Source organism: Schistocerca nitens, chromosome 9, assembly GCF_023898315.1.
Source record: "Schistocerca nitens isolate TAMUIC-IGC-003100 chromosome 9, iqSchNite1.1, whole genome shotgun sequence".
In the NCBI taxonomy this organism is placed as follows: Eukaryota; Metazoa; Arthropoda; class Insecta; order Orthoptera; family Acrididae; genus Schistocerca; species Schistocerca nitens.
The window spans coordinates 467754475-467773367 of record NC_064622.1 but is presented as its reverse complement, the minus strand read 5'-3'; the positions used below and the strand labels follow the sequence as shown (position 1 = coordinate 467773367).

The window sequence follows — 18893 nt, the reverse complement described above, 5'->3', positions numbered from 1 at the left end:
ATGTTTATGACATCAAAAAGAAAGATGTTATTTGATAGTACTCAACGCAAATCAATAGTGAGTTGGGAAAACGGAAAGTTATGCAAAAGAGTGAGAATGAAGAACTGGGCACAGTTGTTTATAGATGGTTCATACAACAACCCAGTAAAGGAATTCCAGTCAGTGGCCCGATTATAAAGAAAAAAGCAGCTGCATTTAACAAACAACTTGGCGGTAGTCACTTGTTTGCAGTGACTGGAGGTTGGCTATCAAACTGGGAAAAACAACATGGCATTCGGCAGCTGACAGTCACTGGGGAAAGTCACTCAGCTAATGATAAGGATGCTGATGAGTTTTTAAGCAAGATACGGAAGATAATAGAGGAATAAGATTTAACTGCCGATGCCTTGTATAATGCTGATGAAACAGGAATCCTCTTTTACAAGATCCTTCCTTCAAAAACATTAGCTGCCAAGAACGAGAAGGAAGCGCACGGTTACAAGCAACAGAAACAGTAATGTGTTGTAATGCAAATGGGAGTCATGAACTACTGCTTATGGTGATTAGAAAATCCCAACAATCATGTAGTTTTCAACATACTGACATAAATACTCTACCGGTGCAGTATTGGGATCAGAAGAAAGTGTGGATGGACACACAAATATTCTCTTGGTGGTTCCATGAAATGTTTGTACCAGCAGTGAGAAAACAGCTAAAGAAGAAAAAGCTTCCACTGAAAGCTATCCTGATAATTGACAAAGCTACCAGTTATCCTTCACATGTTTCTCTAAAGCCCAATAATATACATGTACAAGCACTCTTTCTCCCACCCAGTGTGACAGCCCTAATACATCCCATGGACCAGGGAATTTTGGAATCAATTAAATGTCATGATCGACATTCACTTCTTGTCTCCTTGCTGAACAAAAGTGAAAATGACTCAATTGAGCCTATGCTGAAGGCGTGGAGCGCAATTACCATATGTGATGCTGTTTTCCAAGCAGCCAAAGCATGGAATAAAGTGGAGTGTGCTACCATAATGAAGAGCTGGAGAAAATTGTGGCCATCCATTGATGCAGAGTTGGATCCAGTAGTGAGTGACAGTGGTGAGCCAGTCAATTCGGAATTATCAGTTACTTTGTACACTGACATGTTCCATAACCTTCCAGGGGGAGAGGAAATTGATGATGAAAATGTTACTAAGTGGCTCAATGAGGAAAACTGTGATACAGACCAAACTTTTAACAGATGAAGAAATAATCAAAAGCGTACAAGAAAGTAATGATGGAAGTGATGAAGAAGAGGACACAGGAGGAGAGAGCATTAAGATTTCTCACACTGCTGGTGCTGAAGCTGCCGAGATCTTCCTGGCGTATATTATGCAACAACCAGATACATGCAGTACCGATGTAATGCTTGTAAAGCGGTTTGGTGATAAAGCATGCCACCATCACGTATCATCATTGCGACAGTTAAAAAATGGTTCAAATGGCTCTAAGCACTTTGGGACTGAACATATGAGCTCATCAGTCCCCTAGACTTAGAACTAATTAAACCTAACTAACCTAAGGACATCACTCACATCCATACCCGAGGCAGGATTCAAACCTGTGACCATAGCAGCAGTGTGGTTCAGGACTGAAGCGCCTAGAACCGCTCGGCCACAGCGGCCAGCTGGTGACAGTTAAAAATTAGGGTCATGTTTCATAGTGAGTGATGTCACTGTATAATTATGTACAGTATACACTCAAGGACTAAGTTTTCTTTGAAAATTAATGTATTTTTGGATTTAATATAATATATTCTCTATGTTTTAAAATCATATCCTTCAATTTAATAAAGTACAGTACACTTTATCCCTTATGTTTTCAAATTAAAAAATAAATAAATAAATAAATGAATAAAATAAATTTCAGACACTCAATAATCTGGCACTTCCACTAATCTGGCACCCATATGTGCCAGGAATGGACGGATTAGTGAGAGTCTAATGTACTTCATCTGAAGTATCGTATAAAAACAGTAGTTGAGAAATATGAAAGAAGGAGCAGTGAATTTGTTTCAAGGTTGTCATTTTCTCTGACATCTTTAATTCACTTTTATTACTATCCACAAACACCATTTAAAAGTGTATGTATTGTCATGTAAGTCTAAAAATCACACACAAGTAATCTCAAATTCCCATAGTTACCAGTGTGAACAGATTAGCACTGGCCATGATTTGTTGTTAGTACACTTTAGAGAAGTAATCTACTTTGGTGGCTTTTGCCTCCGATATTTAGTTTGACACATTCCACATCCCTGAAGGCTCCCTTCCTGGTGCAATGAGAATAAATGAATGTGACAGACTGTCACCCTCAAATTTTTATGTACGGCTTGTGCCTTTTCCTTCACATTTGATGACATAACTCCTTCAACTTATTATGTGCTGTTTCTCCTACTCCTTAACCTTTCATGTGCTCCAATAACATCATTTTGAAGAATCTATAATCTATAGGTTTATTGATGTTTTTGATTTGTATATTCCATATTCACTTGCATGTTGCCAACTGATTTGTCTCTACAGTGGTAGGCAATTTGTTTATTACAGTTATCCAACCACTGCTGATACTTGTCAAATAATACACAAACTGGATGGAAGGTGATTCTCCAGAAACATTCCTAGACCTACACTGATTGCAGGCCATGTACAGTCTGAGGTAATGTATTGTTTTGTAATTCTAAACATCTGTATATTGTCACGTACATTTTTTATTTTAGTCATCAACCTCCTGACTGGTTTGATGCAACCTGCCACAAATTCCTCTGCTGTGCCAACTCTTCATCTCAGAGTAGCATTTGCAACATATGTCCTCAATTATTTGCTACGTGTATTCCAATCTCTATCTTCCTCTGCAGTTTTTACCCTCTACTGCTTTCTCTAGCACTTGGGAAGTTATTTCCTAATGTCTTAACTGATGTCCTACCATCATGTCCCTTTTTCTTGTCAGTGTGTTCCGCATATTCCTTCACTCTCTGATTCTGTACAGAACCTCTGCATTCATTACCCCATCAATCCACCTAATTTTCAACATTCTTCTGTAGCATCACATCTCAAATGCTTTAATTTTCTTCCATTCCTGTTTTCCCACAGTCCATGTTTCACCATCATACAATATTGTACTCAAAACATACATTCTCAGAAATTTCTTCCTAAAATTAAGGTCCATGCATGATACTAGTAGGAAACGCCCTTTTTGCCATTGCTAGTCTGCTTTGTATGTCCTCCTTGCTCCAACGTTCATGGGTTATTTTACTGTCTTTAACTTCATATACTTCATGATCACAAATCCTGATGTTAAGTTTCTCACTGTTCTAATTTCTGCTACTTCTCATTACTTTCATCTTTCTTCAGCTTATTGTCAATCGATATTCTGCATTCATTAGGTTTTCATTTCATTTGGCAGATCCTGTAATTCTCCTTTGCATTCATTGAGGAAAACTATGTTATCAGTGAATCTTATCATTGACATCCTTTCGCCTTGAATTTTAATTCCACTCTCAAAGGTTGCTTTTGTTTCTTTCATGGCTTCTTTCATGTATAGGCTGAACACTTTGTTCTTGGACTTCCTCAAAATTTTGAACATTTTGCACAATTTTACATTGTCAGATGCTCTTTCCCAGTTGGGAAATCCTACAAGCGTTACTTGATTTTTCTTTAGTCTTGCTTCTATTATCAACCACAACATCAGAGCTGCCTCTCTGGTGCCTTTACCTTTCCTAAAGCCAAAAGACTAGCTTTTCGGGTTTTTGGAAAAATCAATGTGCATTTTTTTTTGCAGGGGATAGAGAAATTTTATTTCATTTCTGTAATAAAGAGTTGCATCACTAACAATTTAAATATTTTTACATACAAGGCCCCCTTGATCCATGTACATGCACCTTCCTGCTCATTAATTTTACGATGATTCCTGGTCCTTAATACCAATGGCATTGTGGATGTAAAGTAGGATTTACCCATATCTCTTGTTATATACCTCTCCTCAAAAATCTTTTCCATTCCTCTGTATATTATTCTTGTCAGTAACTTGGATGCATGAGCTAAGCTGATTGTGAGATAATTCTCACATCTGTCAGCTTTTCCAGTCTTTGGAATTGCATGGATAATGTTTCTCCTAAAAGTCAGATGGTATATCACCAGACTCATATATTCTACACACCAATGCAAATAGTTATTTTGTTGCCACTTCCTCCAATGATTTTAGAAATTCTGATGAAATGTTATCTATCCCTTTTACCTTCTTTGATCTTAAGTCTTCAAAAGCTGTTTTAAATACCAATTCTAATACTGGATCTCCTATCTCTTCTACAATGATTCCCGTTTCTTCTTCTAACACATAATCAGACAAGTTTTTCCTTCATAGAGACTGGAGTGCTCTCCCCACCTATCAGCTATCCTCTGCATTTAACAGTGGAATTCCCCTTAATGTTACCACTCTGGGTTTTAATTTCACTAAAGGTTGTTTTGTCTTTTCTATATGCTGAATCAGTCCTTGCAATTTACCTTAGCTCCCTGAACTTTCTATTCATTTCATTCCTAAGTGACTAGTATTTCTGTATTTTTTGTACCTTCCTTGTATCTATATTTTTCTCTCCAACTTCTGTGATTGCCTTTTTTAGAGATGTCCATTCCTCTTCAGCTGGGAACTGCATACTGAGCTATTCATTACCTCAGTATCTATAGCCTTGGAGAACTTCAAACGTATCTCTTCATTCCTTAATATTTCTGTATCCACTTCTTTGCTCTTTGACTCTTCCTCACTAGTCTCTCAAACTTCAGGCTACTCTCCATCACTACTAAATTGTGATCTGAGACTATATCTGCTCTTGGATATGCCTTACAATCCAATATCTGATTTCCGAATCTCTGCCTGACCATGGTGTAATCTAACTGAAATGTTCCTGTGCCCTTTCCAAGTATGCTTCCTCCTCTTACAATTTTTGAACAGAGTATTCACTATTATTAGCTGAAATTTATTGCAGAACCCAATTAGTCTTTCTCCTCTCTCATTCCTATTACTAAGCCCATATTACCCATAACACTTTCTTCTACTCCTTCCACTACAATCACATTCCAGACCCCCATGACTATTAGATTTTCATCTCCCTTTACATAATGAATTATCCGTTCATTATCCTCATATATTTTCTCTATCTCTTCTTCTTACACTAGCAACACTGACATGTATACCTGAACTATCAAAAAAATGGTTCAAATGGCTCTGAGCACTATGGGACTTAACTTCTGAGGTCATCAGTTCCCTAGAACTTAGAACTACTTAAACCTAACTAACCTAAGGACATCACACACATCCATGCCCGAGGCAGGATTTGAACCTGTGACCGTAGCGGTCGTGCGGTTCCAGACTGTAGCGCCTAGAACTGCTCGGCCACTCTGGCCGGCACCTGAACTTTCATTATCGGTATTGGTTTGCTGTTGATTCTGTAGACAGTCTGTGGTATAAATTTAATTTCATATACAAGACTTGGTATGCAATTTGCAACACTGTTCTTTTATTTCTTGGTGCCTATGCCTAAATGTTATTTGTTTGTAATTGCATAAAATATCCTTAATATTTAATCATATTAAATTGTTTGTTCTGAGCAAGTGGTGTTCATTTATTTGCATATTGTGTAACCTAAATTGCATTATGAAAGAAAACTTTCAAGGACAAGAAGTAAGTCAAGTCACACATTAACAGGCAGAATCAACACTGTGAATACATCTTTAATATATACTAATGAACAATTCTGTAAATATTTTACTTAGCTGAATTAATAACATCTTTTACACTAGCAGGTCAAAGATAAATACTGTAGCATCCATTTATACCAATCAAAATAATGAAAATCATGGAGCATTAATAAAGCACTTCCTCCAAACAAGGTGATTAACAATTGTTCTGGTAATTTAGAATGTACACTAAGAATGTGAAATGTATTTGTTGGGCCATTATGACACACACCTGCTACCTGAAAATGATCATGTGATTGGAACCACTAGTGAAATGAAACACTTAATCAACGGCAGTGGTGAAAGGACTGGATTTATTTATTAAGTATGGATTTAGCATATTTTCCTCTTTTTCTGAGGGCTTTGCTCCACAATGGTTTTATGAAATACGAGAAATGAATAAATGTATGGAATTATAGGAATGCATAACTGCTAGAACAATTATTTTGTAATAGTCAGTGACAAGGGCTGGAACTTTAATAGTGATCACTGGTTCTTTACTACAAACATGAAGCAGATTTGCATTACAAAGTTTTACTGTCCTTTAAAGTAGTCAGCAGCATTGTGTATAGTCCATTGCCACCAATGTGGAAGTCATAGAATACCTTTAGAAGTGGCAGTTGTGTTGATAGTTTGAATGGAGTGAATTGGTGTCTAACGAGTCTGCAATAGTTCTGAAACTAATGCCATGAACTACTTCCTTCATCTTAGCAATCAAGATGAGATCACAAGAGCTCAAGTTCAGAGAGTATGATGGACTTTACAGCACTTGCCAGCCCCATCAATTGAACAAATCAGTCACAATTGCACTGTACACACCTGAGCACTGTCCTGCAAAATGATGGGTGAATTCTGCAGAAAGTGTCACCACTTTTTCTCAAAGATGGTCACTGGTTGTGTTCCGAAAATGAACTGCAACATAGCATGCTGAAAGCTTGCGGCTAGTGAGTGGTATGTGTTATAGGAACATCATCACAATCGTACATGAAAATCACCATAGCTTTCACTTTGGTGGGATTCTGAGGATCATCATGTAGACCCATAATGCTGTCACTGATTTAATTGAGATTTTAGCTGTGGCTTGTATGATTTGTTCCATGTCTCACCCAGCATAATGAAATGTTGTAAGACAGACTCTCCTTTATGTTCATAGCATTCTAAATGGGTCCGGGCAGCACTGTATCGTAGCCATTTCTGCATTTCCTGTGCCGAATCTAATATAATGCAATTATTCTCATTAGTTCTGAATGTGAAGCATAGTTGTATGCACTAATCTTATCTCTTGTAACCTCATGAATTATTTGGCATCAATCACTGTCCAGTAATGTGGTAAGAGCAGATGGTTCTTCAGGGATGAGCTGACAGAGAAATGTCTGCCAAATTTTGATATCCCTTGTTGATAGCCTTTACCCACTTAGCCACTGTTGTGTAATGCAATGTACATTATCTGGAAGCCTCTCCAAGGGCCTCATGACATTGCTATTCTGTATGCCCTCTGGCATATTTAATTTTTATCCAACTAGTTGTTCTTGTTTCAAAATCACAATGGCAGTGCTACATTAGACCATCTACTACAAGAGGCCCCATTCTGCTAACTGTGCATGCACATGATGTTGGAAGGCAGTGTCCATTCACTCTGTGCATGTGGTATAAGTGATGTTACTTAATTCAGTTGTCTTGTGTCTCCACAGCAGTGTTGCCACTATTCAAATTCTGGTCCCCGTATAAGACTTGGAACACTACTGACTTCAATAATCAAACCATTGTCCCAAATGATGAGCAGAGAAAAATTATAGACTACTCAAACATTGATAAATCCTGTTTTCAGGACAGCCTTTCATTTCACATACCTGGACTGTTCACTACAGGACTCTGTTCCTTCTCTGCTTCTGCATCCTGTTGCTCGTCCTGTTTCCTTTCTGCCTCAGCACCAGAGCCCAGAGATCTGCTACAGTCTGTGCTGCAGGCACTCGAGCTGCCATCTTCCTTGCCAATTCTTATTTTCAGCAGATTCGTTAGGCTGCCACACACGACCTAGGGAAGTACCATGCACGCTAAGCAAAATTACATTACAGCACCACATTAACATCCTAGTTTTACTGTAGTGGTAGTTAGTATAACATACCTTAAACTTGTTCAGTTTCTTTTGAGTGACAGTGAGAATACTGTTTAGTTCATCCAAGCCTCCTGTTATGTTCTTCATCTGCTCATCTTCAACACCGAGCACTTGCTAAAAAGACACATATTTAATTAAAATCACATTTTAAAAGAGGGGCAAGTACACTATAACACAGCAGAAGCTGTAAATAAAGAATGCAGACTCTACCTGCAAGACTACAGAAGTTGATCTGAATAATTTACTGAGTTTTTCAATTTAAGGAACTTTCAGCCAGTTATGATTCCTAAAATAGTAATTTGTTATCAAATTTACCATTGTTACAGCATTTTTCTATGGATGCCTGCACACTGATATAAGTGTGTTTGTTTCAAGCAACTCATTGTGCTTGCCATTGATGATACAGCTAAATCTGCATTGCCTGTTCACCCACTGCATGGAAATCTATCACTGGGACAAATTCTTCATTATAATTCCATCACAATCGAGTTCTATTAAACTGGTGACTAGTTTTGAACTACCAAGTTCATTTTCAAGCCAGGCTTATTAAAGCTGCACTAGTATTTATGAAGTGCAGCTGAACTCAACAGCAATACGTCTACATTGCAAAATTGGTCTGGCTTCCATATGACTGTTTATCGTGTATGTATTACCTATGTGTGAACTGACTGTCACTTAATCAAGCACTATTAGTGCAGCTGGCTTGAAAATGAATTTAGTAGTTTGAAAGTAGCCACCAGTTTAATAAAATGCAACTGTGACAGAATTACAATAAATAATTTGTTACGTAAGTTGCTGGTCCAACCCTGACTTGATGTTGGAAATACATTCACATCATTAGGACACTTATGAAACAAAGTGCAACACAACAATCCTGACATTATACAATACAACACACAAGCCATTTGTAATGTCACCTACCATGATTGTGGTAGATTATGCAGCAGCGCATTATGAACTAATTTACACATTCAAGAATCCCATGAGGTATGCAGGTCCACTTATACTGTTCCACTGCTTACATGCACCCAACACTGATGGGAACAAGACCTGTGACAGGAGTGAGCAGTAACCAGTTAAAGTCAAGGGATGAAGAAGTGAGGTAGCATTTGATTGTATAGTCAAAAGCAGTATGTTGTATCAATGGAATGTTTATTTTACAGATACAGTTCTCATACAGTATAATAATGGGAAAAAAATCATTCTACTACGCAAAATTAACTACTTCTTTTAACACCTAGGGCAAAGTTAAGGCTGCCAATTAGTTCATATATGTACACTTTGAAGCATATTAATAGCAACCCAAAATTGGTCAGTTCACATCTTTGGCCTATGTAAAGGAATGATGTTGGTAGCACCTGCCATTTGCTCAGTTGCATTTATTTGTGATACAGAAATAATCAAAGGTGTATTTACATTCACTTATGACATAGAGCATCATATTTTTTATGGGACAGAAGAGTTTCATCAGAATTATGAGCAGAGTCCACCCTAGATGCTCTTGTGGGAATTTATGTAAACAGCTGGGGATACTCACCAAATCATGCCAGTACATTTTTTTCACTTATGTGCATTGTCAACAGGAATTACACAATTTAGAAAATGAAGAAGACATACAATGATGTTGATACAAGAAGTAAACATAGTCTACACAAATATACATAAAAAATATGTAATAATCTTGCCATTGGAGTCAAAGCAGTCACTGAGGATCTGACTAAATTCAAACAAAGAGTTAAACCTTTATCTTTTTGATAGCTCTTTCTATTTGTTACACAAATATTTTGAAAGTGTATTATACTTTGTGAAATGTGATGAATTTCAAGCTTTACTTTCTCAACTTAAAAAATAGTTATCCTAATATCTCATTTGTTAGCATAACTGTTTATATGTGAATTGGACTGTAAGCCTTATAATTAGTATGCAGGATTATAATTGCTGTAATGATGTCTTATTATTTAAGAATTTTTCAACTAACTGTTTACATACAAAATAGATGTATGCTTTATAAACACTTATGTACCGGGTGATCAAAAAGTCAGTATAAATTTGAAAACTGAATAAATCACGGAATAATGTAGACAGAGAGGTACAAATTGACACACATGCTTGGAATGACATGGGGTTTTATTAGAACCAAAAAAATACAAAAGTTCAAATAGTGTCCGACAGATGGCGCTTCATCTGATCAGAATAGCAATAATTAGCATAACAAACTAGGACAAATCAAAGATGATGCTCTTTACAGGAAATGCTCAATATGTCCACAATCATTCCTCAACAATAGCTGTAGTCGAGGAATAATGTTGTGAACAGCACTGTAAAGCATGTCCGGAGTTATGGTGAGGCATTGGCGTCAGGTGTTGTCTTTCTGCATCCCTAGAGATGTAGGTCGATCATGATACACTTGCGACTTCAGGTAACCCCAAAGCAAATAATCGCACGGACTGAGGTCTGGGGACGTGGGAGGCCAAGCATGATGAAAGTGGCAGCTGAGCACATGACCATCACCAAACGATGCGTGCAAGAGATCTTTCACACGTCTAGCAATATGGCATGGAGCGCCATCCTGCATAAACACCGTACGTTCCAGCAGGTGTTTATCAGGCAGGCTGGGGATGATGCGATTCTGTAACATATCGGCATACCTCTCACCCGTCACGGTAGCAGTTACAAAACCAGAATCACACATTTCCTCGAAGAAAAAAGGCCCGATAACAGTTTTTTTTTCATCAGTCTACTGACTGGTTTGATGCGGCCCGCCACGAATTCCTTTCCTGTGCTAACCTCTTCATCTCAGAGAGTAGCACTTGCAACCTACGTCCTCAATTATTTGCTTGACGTATTCCAATCTCTGTCTTCCTCTACAGTTTTTGCCCTCTCCAGCTCCCTCTAGTACCATGGAAGTCATTCCCTCATGTCTTAGCAGATGTCCTATCATCCTGTCCCTTCTCCTTATCAGTGTTTTCCAGTAGATGTGGTAAATCCAACCCATACCGTGACTTTCTTGTCGTGCAATGGAGTTTCCACGACAGTTCTAGGATTTTCGGTAGCCCAAATTCTGCAGTTGTGGGCGTTGACAGACCCTCGGAGCGTGAAATGAGCTTCGTCAGTCCACAACCCGTTACTCAACCAATAGTCATCTTCTGACATCTTTTGAAACGCTCACACTGCAAATGCCCTCCGCTTCACTAAATCGCCAGGTAACAGTTCATGATGCCAATGGATTTTGTATGGATAGCATCGGAGGGTACTCCTAAGTGCCAACCAAACAGTAGTGTATGGAATGCTGGTGCGACATGCGACTGCATGAGTGCCGACTTCTCTGTGCATAGATGAACCCGCTACAGTCTCCATTTCTTCCTGAACTGTCTCAGCAGCATTACGCCTTGTGCTCGGTCGGCCACTACGGGGTCTATCGTCTAAACAACCCATGGCTTTGAACTTCGAAATCATTCTCACCACAGCTGCATTTGTCAGCAGACCTTTACCCATTCGAATCCCCTTCCTATGGCAATAGGATCGTAACGCCGAACTAGCACATTCCCCATTCTGATAATACAGCTTCACTAAAAGCACCTTTTCAATGTGAGATGCCTTTAATAGGCTCCACAACGAAACATTGTCTCGAAATTTGGTAGAAAATCCAAAGAAGTTCTGATCGTATATAAAGTACACAAGTGGCATGACGCAGTCAATACCTTCGCTACGCAGTGCCGATGGTACTGTTACCGATGACTGTGCCACTAAAGCGGAGTTATTGTATGCAGTTTTCCAAAATTCCTTCACCAGGGAAGATGGATGGAATATTCCAGAATTTGAAACACGAACAGCTGCTAGCATGAGTTTCTTAGAAGTAGATACCTTAGGGGTTGCGAAGCAACTCAAATCGCTTGATACGGGCAAGTCTTCAGGTCCAAATTGTATAATGATTAGGTTGCTTTCAGATTACACTGATACAATAGCTCCCTACTTAGCACTCATATACAACCGCTCACTCACCGATGGATCTGTACCTACAGATTGGAAAATTGCGCAGGTCGCACCAGTTATTTAAGAAGGGTAGTAGGAGTAAGCCATCGAACTACAGACCTATATCATTGACGTTGGTTTGCAGTAGGGTTTTGGAGCATATACTGTATTCAAACATTATGAATCACGACCTATTGATACGTAATCAGCATGGTTTCAGAAAACATCGTTCTTGTCCAACGCAGCTAGCTCTTTATTCGCACGAAGTAATGGCTGCTATCGACAGGGGATCTCAAGTTGATTCCGTATTTCTAGATTTCCAGAAAGCTTTTGACACTGTTCCTCACAAGCGACTTCTAATCAAGCTGCGGGCCTATGGGGTATCGTCTCAGTTGTGCGACTGGATTTGTGATTTCCTGTCAGGAAGGTTGCAGTTCGTAGTAATAGACGGCAAATCATCGAGTAAAACTGAAGTGATATCAGGTGTTACCCAGGGAAGCGTCCTGGGACCTCTGCTGTTGCTGATCTATATAAATGACCTGGGTGACAATCTGAGCAGTTCTCTTAGGTTGTTTGCAGATGATGCTGTAATTTACCATCTAGTAAGGTCATCCGAAGACCAGTATCAGTTGCAAAGCGATTTAGAAAAGATTGCTGTATGGTGTGGCAGGTGGCAGTTGACGCTAAATAACGAAAAGTGTGAGGTGATCCACATGAGTTCCAAAAGAAATCCGTTGGAATTCGATTACTCGATAAATAGTACAATTCTCAAGGCTGTCAATTCAACTAAGTACCTGGGTGTTAAAATTACGAATAACTTCAGTTGGAAAGACCACATAGATAGTATTGTGGGGAAGGCGAGCCAAAGGTTGCGTTTCATTGGCAGGACACTTAGAAGAGGCAACAAGTCCACTAAAGAGACAGCTTACACTACACTCGTTCGTCCTCTGTTAGAATATTGCTGCGCAGTGTGGGATTCTTACCAGGTGGGATTGACGGAGGACATCGAAAGGGTGCAAAAAAGGGCAGCTCATTTTGTATTATCATGTAGCAGGGGAGAGAGTGTGGCGGATATGATACGCGAATTGGGATGGAAGTCATTACAGCAAAGACGTTTTTCGTCGCGGCGATATCTATTTACGAAATTTCAGTCACCAACTTTCTCTTCCGAATGCGAAAATATTTTGTCGAGCCCAACCTACATAGGTAGGAATGATCATCAAAATAAAATAAGAGAAATCAGAGCTCGAACAGAAAGGTTTAGGTGTTCGTTTTTCCCGCGCGCTGTTCGGGAGTGGAATGGTAGAGAGATAGTACGATTGTGGTTCGACGAACCCTCTGCCAAGCACTTAAATGTGAATTGCAGAGTAGTCATGTAGATGTAGAAACCACTGTTACTGCCAGTACTTCACAACATCCAACGTGTGAACTTGATATAAGGGCTTTCACTCTGCACCTGCGTTCTGTTTACTGATCATATTTTTAGTTTTGGTATCTATTGCTTGGATCCTGGGTTACTTTCATGCACAGCTGACTTTAAAAATTTGTCAAATAATATCCTAATTTTGTAGAATTTCTTCAAGGTTTTGGGAGGAATGGCAGGTTGTTTTGAGAGTTGATCTACATTACAGATCATCTATTTTAACATGCAGAAAATGCATTCTTTTGAGCTACAAATCATGTTATGTAATTACAAAGAGACAGAATGGGTGGCCACTGCTTTCTAACCTCTCCCAAACCCTCTCTCTCCAACAGTTCTGATAGCTAGATTTAGTATTTTCATTTTTTACGTGTGTCTATTGGTGGTACTGGATTTACACCTCTCGAGAGATTCCGTGCCGTGTGCACAAGTCACAGGCAGCCTCTTGCGCCCACCTTATGCAGATGCTGTTGGCAGAGTATTTGAGCGTAGCCTGTCAGAGGCTTGGTGCCGCAGCTCGTATCTGGGCACAACGTATAGGGCTATAGCACCTCTCCTTGGGGAAAAGCAGCACTCCAATGCGGGGCTTCTGCAAAAGGTGCCATAGGTGATGACAGAGGTGGCAGATGGAGATTCTGGATCAGAACTGACGAGTAGGGGTGGAAGTGGCATGGCCAGTCCCCTGTGAAGTAGTGTAAGGAAGGACCAGTGATAAGGATGCTGCTTGCTTATCGGCGTCTGAGTCCTCGACATGGTGGAACTGCACCGATAGTGAAGGCGCCGGGCAGAGAAGGTAGGGGGTGGTGCCCCGGACTCTTGTTATGACAACCTGATAGCACTTGTGATGAAGCAAACTGGAAAAATTTTATTTCACCTCTTGTTTTGCCATCTGCCTCCTTAAATTTGTTTTTTCAATTTTGACTGGTTAACATTAACATATTTGAATATAATCTGCATTTTCATAAAAGAGATAGGATGGACCTCAGTTTTAAAGAATATAACACCAGATTTAATTTTGTGCTTAGTTTTAGGTATGTAATTGATTTTCTAATTTATTTTGACTATGCCTAGTTATTATCTTTTGTTATAGGGTGCAATCAGTAATTGTTTTGCATCTTAAATTCCATTGTTGACAAATAATAATAATGTCATGTGACTAGGGCCTCCTGTCGGGTAGACCGTTTGCCCGGTGCAAGTCTTTCGATTTGACGCCACTTCGACGACTTACGCGTCGATGGGGATGAAATGATGATGTTTAGGACAACACGACACCCAGTCCCTGAGCGGAGAAAATCTCCAACCCAGCCGGAAATCAAACCCGGGCCCTTAGGATTCGCATTCTGTCGCACTGACCACTCAGCTACTGGGGACAGACCATTGTTGACTTATAAACATATATAAAGTCTGTACTAATTATAAACATTTGGAAGACGAAATGCTATTAATTTTAAAGTATCTATTTGGCTCTATTTGAAAATATGTTAGCAAAGCCAGCCCATAATTAATTCCAAAGTAATTAACATTTTTGTCCAAAGTATTGTCTGTGTACTTATATTTGTTAATTTCATGATTTAAACAAATAATTCAACATAACTCATGCAGTACAAGAAACTGTTAAAAAGACACAATTTTTCGTGTGTTCAGTTAATTTAATGAGTTAAGTTTTAATTGCAATTTCTGTAAATTTAACTTTGAACAATGTGTAGTTCCGGCCCCTATTATTGTGAGGATATATAAGGGCCTAATTTTTGGTAATGAGACAGGCAGTCCACGGCCGAGTTTCAGATGGGGAACCTTTGTTGGTCAGAAAGACAACAATGCTTCAACTTAATAGTGAAATACATGTTACACTATGTGTTAAAGCAATGACGGTGTCTGTTCCTTACATACCTGATTATTCCGAAAGAACTGTGAATCATGTGGTTATGTTATTACTGCTTGTAGATGTTCACCTGCAAACTACTGTAGTAGCATGTTGATGTTCACCTGCAAACTATTATCATTTACAGTAGGTAGTACTGCACGTCCACCCCCTATTTTTTCAGCCAGTATGTCAACACCACAGAAAATGAAGAAACAAAGCAGGCAAGCACTGCCACAACTGGTCCAGAGACATTGGAAGTGCAGGTGGCAGTGAAGCATCATGGGAAGGGCTGGCAGCATGGATCAGGGTTGCGGACCCTGGAGGAGAGGCAGAAGGTGGCAACATCCATAAGGAGGGTGGGTTCACCCTCACAGCAGTGACACACTACAAGTCCAGGACAAGCAATGATGGAGGAGGCAAAGCTGATGGCAGCAGACTGTCGGTCATCGCCTTGGCATGAGATGATTGCAGTGACATGCCCCCAGCCACTCACTGGTGTGCACCATACAGAAGCAGTAGCTGTGGACCATGGCTGGAATCCACCGGCGACTAAACCTGCGAGCCCAAACCGTGGAGACAGGAGTAAAATGTGACGAGGACTGTGCCGACTGACTTTGGTGGGGCGGCATGAGCAGTGCAGGAGGGTACATGGCTGGTGATCAGGAGCATCTCGGCTGGAAACCAGGTAGCCCACTGGTGTAAATCTGTAGGAACTGATGAAGCACAGCAAGGCATCATCCACAGAAGAGTCGCAACATACTTCTTCATTTGAACCTTGAACATGTGGACAAGTTGTTGGCCTCACTGTTAGATTGTGGGTGAAAAGTTGGAACAGTCATTTGGCGAATGCTTTGGTGGGTACAGAAATCATGAAGGCCTGAGACACAAACTGTGCACTATCCGTCACAAGCATAAAAGGCAATCCTTCGATATGAAATGTTTGAGAGGGCATGAACTGCAGCAACAGCTGATTTGGAAAACACAGCAAATAGCAATAGGAAATTTTGAGTAAACATTGAGGACTAACAACTAGTGAGAATTTAGGAAGGATGTCTCAAAATTAGCATGGACTTATTCCCAAAAATGCTGTAGTGCAGGCCATGGAGAGCATGTCTGGGGGGGGGGGGAACGAGATGAATAACTTTGTACAAAACAGGATCAGCAGCAATAGCAGCTGCAATCTGAGATTCCATAACAGGAAACCCTTCCACTGCATCTTGTGTCTCAACATCTAAGCAAAAGCAAAGGAGTTCATCCTGATCGAAAGTAGTATCTGGCCCCATCAGTGTTGGCGTGCTGCATGGCATTTATCTCATAGTTGTAACAAGACAGAAACAAGACCCAATACTGGAGGCAATTTGCTGCTTTATTGGGCAATGAACCAGGGGGGAAACAAAGAAACCAAGGGCTTGTGATTAGTAATGAGGCGAAACTTAGACCCATACATGAAACTTTTTGAGGGCGCAGACAATGGCAAGTGCTTCCTTTTTAACTTAGGAATAGGGTGACTGTGCTGAGTGTTTTTGATGCATAAGCTATCGAACATTCAGAACCACACTCAGAGATGTGAGAGAATGCCCGGAGCCCTACTGAGAGGCATCTGTAACCAAGGCCAGGTGGTGGCCAGGATGGAAGGTAGCCAAACAAGGAGCTTAGCTTTCAAAATCATCAACACACACCCGGACAAAAAAAAAATAATAATAATAATAATAATAATAATTCCACAAGGTGCACTTCATGGAGAGAAAGGGCCAACATGGTCGCACCCAGAATTAATATGTGATAATTGGAAGGGCAAGGGAGAGCTGTTACAGCAATTACATGATGCTGCAAAGGCTTTAAATAATCCCGAGAAGCCTTAAATTCCAAATACACAATGGATGGCTGAAAATGATGGGATGTGGCCAAGTTACACTTCAGCCCTTCAGTACGTAAGATCATGAACAAGGAGCATTAGCTGTGTAAATGTTCTTCCATGCATGCATCCATCATGATGATGCCACTCAGATAACTGATGCAGTCCAGAACAGACATTGCCAGTTTTCCAGAAAACACTGAAAATCACAGGGGCAGTAGCCACACCAAGTGGGAGGAGCTGATATTAGTACAACTCGAAGGGTGTGTTAATCACTAGGGGCTTTTTCAAGTCCTCACCCAATGGAACTTGTAACAGGGCTTCAGATAAATCAGTTTTAGAGAAAAACTCAGTGTCAACAAAAACTTTAAAGTCACTGCAGAGGCAAAGCTGATCATTCAGTTTTTTAACAATCATGAGGGGGGTAGATCACTCACTGGATGTAATGGGTTGTATGACATCAGCCAGCCAAATTCTGATTTCACATGATTGCACAAAGACACTGGAATAGGGTGTGCACAGAAAAAGCATGATCACATCATAGGTTTCAAGGTAATGTGGGCTGTAAAATTAGTGACAAAACCTAACCCATCCAAAGAAAAGAGACGAGAACTCAGACCACATAGAATCAAACTGCTGATAAGAGACCTGGTCGGAAATGAGGAGCACCGCATCTGCAATAGAGGAACCAAAGCATTAAAGCATCCAAACCAAACAAACTGTCAGCACCAGCATCATCCAGTACCAAAAAAGTCAAGGAATGAACCACAGATTTATAAACAGTGGGAGCCCTAAATTGCTCAAAAAATTGGGATATACTGCTTACCGTAACACACCAAACATTGAGTAACCGGAGGCAATGCCAGAGATCCCAAATTCACGTAACTTTGTGAGTTCAGCAGTGTCACAGCTGCACCCATGTCCACTTGAAGTCTGAGGACTTTGTCCATCAGTCACACTTCAATAAACAGTCCATTTTATTCATAAACACTGAAGACATGCAATTAAGACCCACGTCCATATCTGCTGGAGAGGTCTGGGAATGACACACAGACACTATATGTCCTTTATTCCTACAGTTGCTGCAAGTCGCTCAACGCTTAGGGCACATGACCCTGTCACATTGCATGAAACACTGTGAGCAAGATGGGAGCACTCAGTGCTGCCACTGCTGTGAGTTGTTGTTGCTGTTGTCTGTCCAGTATGGTGCAGAGGCCATGTTTGTATGGCTGCCTTGTTGTCCTCTGTCTGAAAACTAGCTGACACCTGATGACCGGCAACAGTAGCTGATGTGGCGATGTCACAATCAGATCACCAGCAGTGTGAGATACCTCCAGCAATATTCGACACTTCAGTTAAAGATGTATTCTCACACTGTAGTGCACATTGATGCACCTCCTTGTCAGGACCCAACCAAATGCTGCCCTCACGGACCATAGAATCAGCATAGGAATCACGATGAGCATTGGTAACAACTGACATTTGTGACTGAGGTCACAGAGTTCGGCTGCCCGAGCGCATTAGACTGATGGGGCTATTTATGAGAATGATAGAACTCGGCATGTGCAGCTGTGACATGCGTACACTTACAGTGATAACCAGACAAAAACTTGCACATTTCATTGGATGAAAGCGATGCAGCTTCCTGAAGTGAGCTAACTGGTATAACAATTGGTAAATCCAATTGAAATGCCAAGAAAGGAACAAAACCTTATACATGTTAGCATCAGTGACACCGAAAGCAAGGAATTGTTGCTGGAGCTGCTTCTCACAAGCCTCCCAGTCTGCCACATCGTCGTAAGAGGTAGAAGGTGGCGTGTGTGCCCATAGTGTAATAGGCTGAATATTCAAAGTGGCTGGCAAATTTGCGACAGCAAGCTCAAGGAGAGGTTTGAATACTGCCTTCATGGACAT

The 18893-nt window shown here is 40.3% G+C and overlaps 1 protein-coding gene across 2 annotated transcripts in view; it reads right to left on the bottom strand.

The window, feature by feature from the left end:
• Positions 1-18893, bottom strand: part of LOC126203382 (uncharacterized) — a 117654-nt gene that overhangs the window by 16377 nt on the left and 82384 nt on the right. For both annotated transcript variants that reach the window (XM_049937678.1, XM_049937679.1), the window contains exons 2-3: positions 7878-7982; positions 7603-7786 (exon numbers count right to left, since the gene is read on the bottom strand). In XM_049937678.1, coding sequence (XP_049793635.1) covers positions 7603-7786; positions 7878-7982 — 289 coding nt within the window. The remainder of the gene's footprint in view (positions 1-7602; positions 7787-7877; positions 7983-18893) is intronic.